The 8,271-nt window shown below is 38.4% G+C and overlaps 1 protein-coding gene across 3 annotated transcripts in view; it reads right to left on the reverse strand.

Moving 5' to 3' along the window:
- The window catches only part of MYO1D (myosin ID), a 423,241-nt gene that overhangs the window by 220,241 nt on the left and 194,729 nt on the right, over positions 1–8,271 (reverse strand). For all 3 annotated transcript variants that reach the window (XM_069089918.1, XM_069089920.1, XM_069089919.1), the window contains exon 16: positions 5,787–5,994. In XM_069089918.1, the coding sequence (XP_068946019.1) occupies positions 5,787–5,994 (208 nt within the window). The remainder of the gene's footprint in view (positions 1–5,786; positions 5,995–8,271) is intronic.

Below are 8,271 nucleotides of genomic sequence, written 5' to 3' on the forward strand. Positions count from 1 at the left end.
AAAGGGAGGGGAAGAGAGGGAAGGTGAGGGAGAGGGAAGAAAGGGGAAAAAAGGGAGGGAAGGAGAGGGGAAAGAAAGAGTAGGTTAGAAAAAAAATCAACACATGGTGATGAAAAAAGATCTAAAAATATCCAAAGACAGGATTGAAGAAAGAGAAGACAAAACAAAAATCAAGGACTTGCTAGTCACTTGCTTCACAGGGCAATTAATTATACACTGCATAAATCTCCCCAGAGCACCTGCTCCTTTTGCTACCAAACTGACAAAGGCAGTTTATTGATCTCCCCATCCCTTTTGTCTGGAATCATAATCCCAACCACCAAAGAGCTCCTTCAAGAACAGCTTGTGCTTCCCATCTCCTGTATCTCTCATAATCAAACTTAATAACAAACCCAAGAGAACAAACCAAGAAGGCTAGTGGATGAGAATGAATCAACGTGGGCTTTGAAAAAGTTAAGAGGGCAGGAACTATATAATCATGGTAACTGCACTGATTCCTCTCACCAAAGCCAATGACACAAAATTTTTTAAAAAATTTTAATTTTTAATTAATTTAATTAATTAAAGATTTTAACAAAAACTAAGTAATTTTTATTTTTAATCAAAGCCGAGTTGACAACTCCCAAGAAAATAGTTAGGATGGTAAGTGATAAGGCAAAGCTGCAATTAAGTACTTTTTTCTAACATATAAGTGGGAGATTTTTTGATCAAATTACCGGACTTCTTAAAAGCAAACAGATAATATCATAAAAAAAAACACACAACATAAGGCATTTGCAGCGAGCTAAACTGATCAAGGCAAATAGGAAACTGTCATCTCTTGCATTTGGTAATAATGAATTCTATGATTACTTAGGAACTTCTGACTTAGGTACAGAATCCTGACATCGCAGGAAGAACCAAGCCATGCCCTAGATACCAATAATAAAGTCAGTTACTTTGTAACACAAATGGCTCCCAAATTAGCCTTAGCTTTGCAGTAAGTCTCTAAGAAAAAGTCAATTGTATAAACCAGGAAGAAAAGCTAAATTACCCCAATTAGAGCAAAATGAGCACAGTTAGAGAGGCTCAGCAGAGCACACAGCTGCTACTCCCCTGACACCACACCCCTTACATCTAACAAGTTGCCACTGGCTAATTGATGCTGCAAAACCATTATCTGCTTTTTGTTTTTTAAACTGAAGTTGGAAGGCGAGAAGAAGGCCAGGGTCTCCCACCATTTTTTTCTGATGAACCTATGATCCAGCTTACACTTTCAGAAATAAGCAGGGGTCCAGGGAGGGGAAGTGATGGACAAACAGAAGGGGCAGGTGGTGATGTTAGATTCCAGCATCATTTTCATTATCCCTTATTATATCCAAATAACTCTGAAAAGAAAATTAAGTAACAGAGCTCTCATCTACAGCTGTTTAAGAAAGGAGCCTGGGCATCTCCCTGGGATAGGCCACATAGGCTAGACATTATGAAAAATTGGGCAAATTCCTTAATTCTTTTGCCCTGCATTATCCTGGACCTCCCTCCCTCCCTCCCTCCTTTTCTCTCCTTCCTTCTTCACCGTCATTTTTCCTTCCTCCTTCCTTTCTCTCCTTCCTTCCTCACCTTCTTTTTTTTCCTCTCTCTTCCTTCCTCACCTTCTTTCTTCCTTCCTCCCTGCCTCCCTCCCTCCTTTCCTTCCCTCCTTCATTTTTTGAGGGTGGGGTTCATTTTGGAAGGGAGAGTTCCTGATATGGAGACTCCTTCCATTGGCAGAGAGGCAACTCATCTAGAACTTTATAGTCTTATGTGGTTACCTGGGGCATTTGCCCATGGTCACACAGCCAGTACACACCAGGTCAGGATTTGATTTCTGATCTTCCTCTGAGGCTGGCCCTTTATCCACTATGTTACATGGACTTCTACTTAAAAACAGCTTGCAGCCTTCCAGAAGCTGTCAAGGCCTGCTTATTTAATTATGGCAGTTTAAAAAAAACATAAGGAAAAAACCCCTTTTCTTAGGAACACATAAAGATTCACTTTGTGACAAAAAAGGAAGGTCTGGGAGGATCCCTTGCTAGACAGAGTCGATGACTTATGCTGCCTGTCATGTTTGATCTTCTAGCCATAAAAATATTTTGAACTTTGCTGGACTGTGATTTAAAAGAGGGGGTGGGGTATGAGGCATTCCCTTCACACTTTCTTATTCATAAAAATAAGGGGCACTCACAGACAAATGGATAAGAGGGACTTATGGGAGAAAATTCTTCAACATGACTATAAATCTTTGAGGGACAAGAGCTGCTATTAGAAATATTCTAAATAACTAACTGGCTTTACCTCCCATTTGGAAAGGAAAAAAAATTCAGGGGATAAATCACAAAGAAATAGTGAAAATCAGAACTTACAGTTGAATTTAATGCAGTTCAATGGAATAATTTAATGGTCGTCTCAAGGACGCAGTTGCTTTGTCAAGCAACCAAAAAGCCAGAACTCATTAAGTGGACGTGCTATGCCAGGGATAGGAGATATAAATATAAAAAAAAACACATTCAATAAACATTCATTGGTATCTACTATGTTCCAAGCACTATGCTGGGGACAGAAACATAAATGTGAAAACAGTGCCTGGCCTCAGGGAGGTTACAGTCCATCTGGAGAGAGCCAGGCCTGGGGTTAAGAAGAGTTCAAATGCAGCCTCCATCACTTATTAGCTGTATACTTTGGGCAAGTCACTTATATTCTCTTTGCCTCAGTTTCCTCAAACGTAAAATAGGAATATTAATATCATCTGCCTTTGAAGGTTGGTCTGAGGAGCAGATGAAATAATAATTATAAAAAACATAGCACAGTGCCTATAGTAAATGCTATATAAACATTGGCTATTGTTACTATTTTTATTTCTAAGTCTATAGAAAATGCAGAAACAAAATGGATACAAGCTGATTTCAGGAGAAGGTGCTAGAAACCATAGGGATTAGGAATGGGCCCATGTAGAATACAGGACGTGAGCTAAGTCTGTAAGGAAATGAGGGATTCTTCAAAGGTGGAGGTGAGGAGACAGTGGATCCCAAGCACAGGGGGCAGCCAGTACAAACGCACGGGTGTCAGGATTCTGCCTGTAGTAAGGAACATAAGAAGGCCAGTTTGGCTAGAATGTAGAGTGTGTGAAAAGGTGCCATATTCAACAAGGGAGAAATAGACTGGGGGGAGGTGTTAAAGTATGCTAAATGTCAAACGGAGGAATCCATGCTTCACCTGAGAGAATGAATTGGTTACTGTAGTTGCTTTCAGGCTCCCTCATTCTTTTTTTTTTTTTTAATGTAAATAGTATTTATTTTTTCCAATTACATGTAAAAATAGTTTTCAACATTCATTTTTATGAGATTTCGAGTTCCATTTTTTTCCCCCTCCTCCCTCCCCTTTTCCTTTCCCAAGATGGCAAGCAACCTGATATAGGTTATACATGTTAAATGTATTTGTGAATTTGTCTTTTAAAAATATGTTAATAATTGTATTACAATATAATTGGTTTCCTTTTTTAAGTGTGTGTGATGAAAAGTAATAGTGTATCTCTCCTATACCAGGGTTATTCCTAAAATGACAAGGAGTCACAGTTGCCGCTTCTCCCTGGGAAACTACCCGTGTCTGTTGGTGTGAGTGCAGATTGGGATAAGTGACTGGAAAGAGAGAAAGAGTGAGGGAGGGACACAGGGAAAGAGGAAGGGAGAAGGAAAAGGAGAGGGAAAGTCATGCCTTATACATTGCTACATCTATTTGTTATACATTTTTTTAAATTAAAGAGAAATTAATTTTGCTTTATGATTTGAGAATTGCTTACCAATTCTTCAGAATGCAACCCCTTTAAGAATTCCTTATTTGCTTAAAGTCCAAATGGGCACATGATTTAGATATAAAGGCTGATAACTATAAACAAATTAAGGGAGCAAGGAATAGTTTATCTGTCAGATTTATGGAGAGTGGAGCAATTTATGACCAAACAAGAGACAAAGAACATTATGAAAAGCAAAATGGATAATTTTGATTATGTTAATTTGAAAAGGTTTTGCACAAAGCCAATGCAACCAAGATTAAGAGGGAAGTAGAAAACTAGGAAAGAATTTTTACAACTAGTGTTTCTGATAAAAGTCTAATTTCTAAAATCTATAGAGAACCGAGTCAAATTTACAAGAATACAAGTCATTCCCCAATTGATAAATGGTCAAAGGATATATATATATATATTTTTTTTTGTTTTGTTTTGCTTTTTGGAGGGGGGAGGGTAGGTCAATTGGGGTTGTGACTTGCCCAAGGTCACCCACAGCTAACACTTTTGTGTTAAGTGTCTGAGGCCAGATTTGAATTCAAGTCCTCCTGTTTTCAGGGGTGGTGCTCTATTCACTGCACCATCTAGCCACCCCAATGGTCAAAGGATATGAATAGGCAGTTTTCAGAGGAAGAAATTAAAGTTATCTATAGTCACATGAAAAAAATGCTCTAAATCACTATTGCTTAGAGAGATGCAAATCAAAACAACTCTGAGGGAACACATCACACCTATCAGACTGGCTAACATGACACAACAGGAAAATGACAAATGTTGGAGAAGATGTGGGAAAGCTGGAACACGAATTCATTGTTGGTGGAGTTGTGAGATGATCTAACCATTCTGGAGAGCAATTTGGAACCATGACCAAAGGACTATAAAAATGTGCATACCCTTTGACCCAGCAATACCATTTCTAGTGCTGTGTCCCAAAGAGAACATAAAAATCAGAAAAGGACCCATGTATACAAAATTATTTACAGCAGCTCTTTTTGTGGTGGTCAAGAACTGGAAATTGAAGGGATGCCCATCAGTTGGGGAATGGCTGAACAAGTTGTGGTATATGAATGTAATGGAATACTATTGTGCTATAAAGCATGATAAACAGGAGGACTTCAGAAAAACCTGGAAAGACTTATATGAACTGATGCTGAGTGAAGTCAGAAGAACCAGGAGATCACAGTGCACAGTAATAGCCACAGTGCATGATGACTGACTTTGATAGACTTAACCCTTCTCAGTAATGCATGGACCTAAAAATAATCGCAAAGGGCTCATAATGGAAAATGCCATCCATATGCAGAGAAAGAACTATGGAGTCGGAATGCAGAGCAAAGTAGACTATTTTCGTTTTGTTTTGTTTCATTTTGTTTTTCTTTCTTTCTCATGGTTCCTCCTGTTTGTTCTAATTCTTATGTACAACATGACTAATGTGAAAATGTTTAATAGGAATGTATATGTAGAGCCTATATCAGATTGCATGTTGCTTGGGGAGGGGGAGAAAATTTAAAACTTATGGAAGTGAATGTTGAAAACACTAAAAAGAAATAAATTAACTTAAAAAAAGAATTCTTCATTTACTTCAAAACTAAGCTTAAGTGTGAATCCCTTCTTAAACCCTCACAATTCAAGATGCTTGTATCCACACCTGTCTCCCCTGCAACTGAGAACAGGGTCTGTTTTATATTTGTCTTTGTATCTCTAGTACTTAGCACTATATCAGATTCATAGACAATGCTTAATAAATACTTTATTTGATAATAGGAAATGAGAGGATCAGAGAATTTCCAACTAGAAGAGACCATGGAGATTATTTAGTGCAGCTCCTTCATTTTGCAACTGAGAAAAATGAAGTCCAAGGAGGGTGGGATCACTCTGTGGTATCTCAAATTTCATCCAAAGGATCAATAATTTAGAAAGAGAATCCCAACACATTGTTACAGATAGGGAAACAAACATTCTGTTTAAATGGAGGAGGCACCATTACCTTTTGTAGAAAGAGGACAATCCTTACAAGCATCTGGGCATGGAGTTCTTCTAAGGTGAAAAGTGTCCTGGGAGTTCGGATAAAAATTTTGGTCTTTCCATAAGCCACATCATCCTGGAAACCACAGCCTTCAATCAGTTTTTTCACAGCGTGCTTGTCTGAAGGGAGGTCATGGTTGGGCCAGGTGAATTCAGAGATCATCTTGTACCTAGATGGACAAGCATTTATATTACTGGAGAATCTCTTGATCCTATACAATCTATATCTGCCCTGTTGACAAATCTGGAAGAGTTTAAAAATGCTATTCATTTCAAAATTTGTTGTGAAAATTGGCATGGACTCGTCATCTGATATGAGTTAGTGATAAGAGATCTAAAGGCCTTTTTAAGAAACTATCTTTAAAAAAAAAAAGCTGAAATTTACCCCAATGTACATTGTGCCACTGACACGGATAATATACCATGAGCCAATACAGGGAGAGAATAGTGAAAACATAGCAGCTACGTTTCTGTGTCTAAAAGTAGCCATTTCTAGGGGGGAGGGAAACAAGAAAAAAAAAGAGATTTACACGATAACTTCATTATATTTATTTATTTTTGCCGTTTGGAGGGTAATTGGGGTTAAGTAAATTGCCCAAGGTTACACGGCTAGTTTGTGTGTGTGTGTGTGTGTGTGTGTGTGTGTGTGTTAAGTGTCTGAGGCTGGAACCGAACTCGCGTACTCCTGACTCTGGGGCTGGGCACTTTACTCACTGTGCCACCTAGCCACCCCAACTTTAGCATATATTTAAAAGGAATAGCAAGATGTACATAATAGAACTGAAGTTTCACATGCAATTACTTTTAAAAATTCTACTGTTATGCAAATACTTATTTTATCCCATAAATCAAAATAAATAAATAACTTTTTAAAGGGAAAAAAAAAAAAGAAAAAAACAGGCAGGCAGACAGGAAGAGCTTGTTTTAAGCAACGGCTTTAAAACTTTTTTGCTAAATTCAATTTGATGGCGGTAGAAGTCCCTGTCTACCCTACCCATCCATTTAGCATTGAAAAGCCACTTCCTGTTCATTACCAGGGAGGAATATCCACTCTATTCTTGGCTACACAACACTTTATAATTTCCAGTTGCAGGTAGAAAAGTGGGTAGTAAGACTGGACTTGGGTAGGGACTTTTAAGAGGTGGAAGAAAAAGACAAACAAGGTTTCCAACAAGGTTTCTGTGGCAACACTCCTATTCTCTCCTTCTGAATTAGGAGATGGCTCCAAGAATGGGGGATGGCAGGGACATGAGAGATGGCATTCCATGTGGGAGCAACAAAGAGTAGGCCAGTTTGGCTAGACTGAAAAGTGGAGGGGGAGTGAGGTAGAACGAGGCTGGAAAGACAGCTTTCCACCAGGTTGTGAAAGGCTTTACAAGACAAAGAGAGGAGTCTATATTTTATTTTAGAGGCAACAGGAATTTATTAAGCTTAACATTTATCTGAGGAAGCCTCTATAGCTTACTAATTGAATAATTAGCCTGTAGAGGAAGCTTTGCAGGAGAATAGCATCTTTGTGCCCTCAGAAAACTACCCAAAAGAGTCTTCTATGAAGCTATGAAACAGTTTAATTTGTTTCATTCCAGTGACTGCTGAATACAAGCCACTCAGCCCAGGGATTTTATAGGATCTTGAGAAGTTTAAAGGAACCCCAAGGTATATATGCTGGGAAGATATGGGGGAAAAAACAGAGTACTACTTTGTGTGTGCCTATATATAGGAGTTCATATGGAATTTAATCCAGGAGATAACTCTACTATCAGAGTCCAAAGAAAGAAAAGGCAGAGTGAGTTAACTGTAATAGGACTGGGCTTAGAGTCAAGGGAAGAACTTGGGTTCTAATCCTCCATTTCTACTTGTGCCACTTCAGCAAGGTACCTCGTCTGTGCATCAGATGATACCTCATGTCCTTTTAAGCTCTTAATCCTATGAATGATCTAGCAATAAAAGTTAACTGAATCATACAACTTTACAAATTGGAAGGTGCCTCAAAGGTCAGTCAGTCTAATTCCTGTCTGAAGCATGAATGCCCCAGTTATCCAGTCTTTACCCCAAATCTTCCAAAGATAAAGAACTCACTACTTTCTGAGTAGTGAGGTAGTCTACTCCATCTAAGAACAATTCTATTTTTTTTCCTTCTTGAGTCAAAATCTTACTATTTCCATCCATTATTCCTAGTTTTACCTTCTGTGTCCAAACAGAATATAAGATAGATCCTATTTTCTTAGGATAAGCCTTCAAATATATATAGATAACTATCATGCCTCAACCTAAATTCTTTCTTCTTGAAGAACTCTTGTACCTATGGTATATATATCTTTTTTTTATTTTTTTTAAAGCAATCAGGGTTAAGTAACTTGCTCAAGGTTACACAGCCAGTTATTTCTGGGTGTGGTGCTAAGTATCTGAGCCCGGATTTGATCCCCAGGTCATCCCAACACTGGAGC

This window comes from Petaurus breviceps, unplaced genomic scaffold, assembly GCF_028583685.1.
Source record: "Petaurus breviceps papuanus isolate PSGF00001 unplaced genomic scaffold, PetGlider_PUasm1.0 186, whole genome shotgun sequence".
Classification (NCBI taxonomy): domain Eukaryota; kingdom Metazoa; phylum Chordata; class Mammalia; order Diprotodontia; family Petauridae; genus Petaurus; species Petaurus breviceps.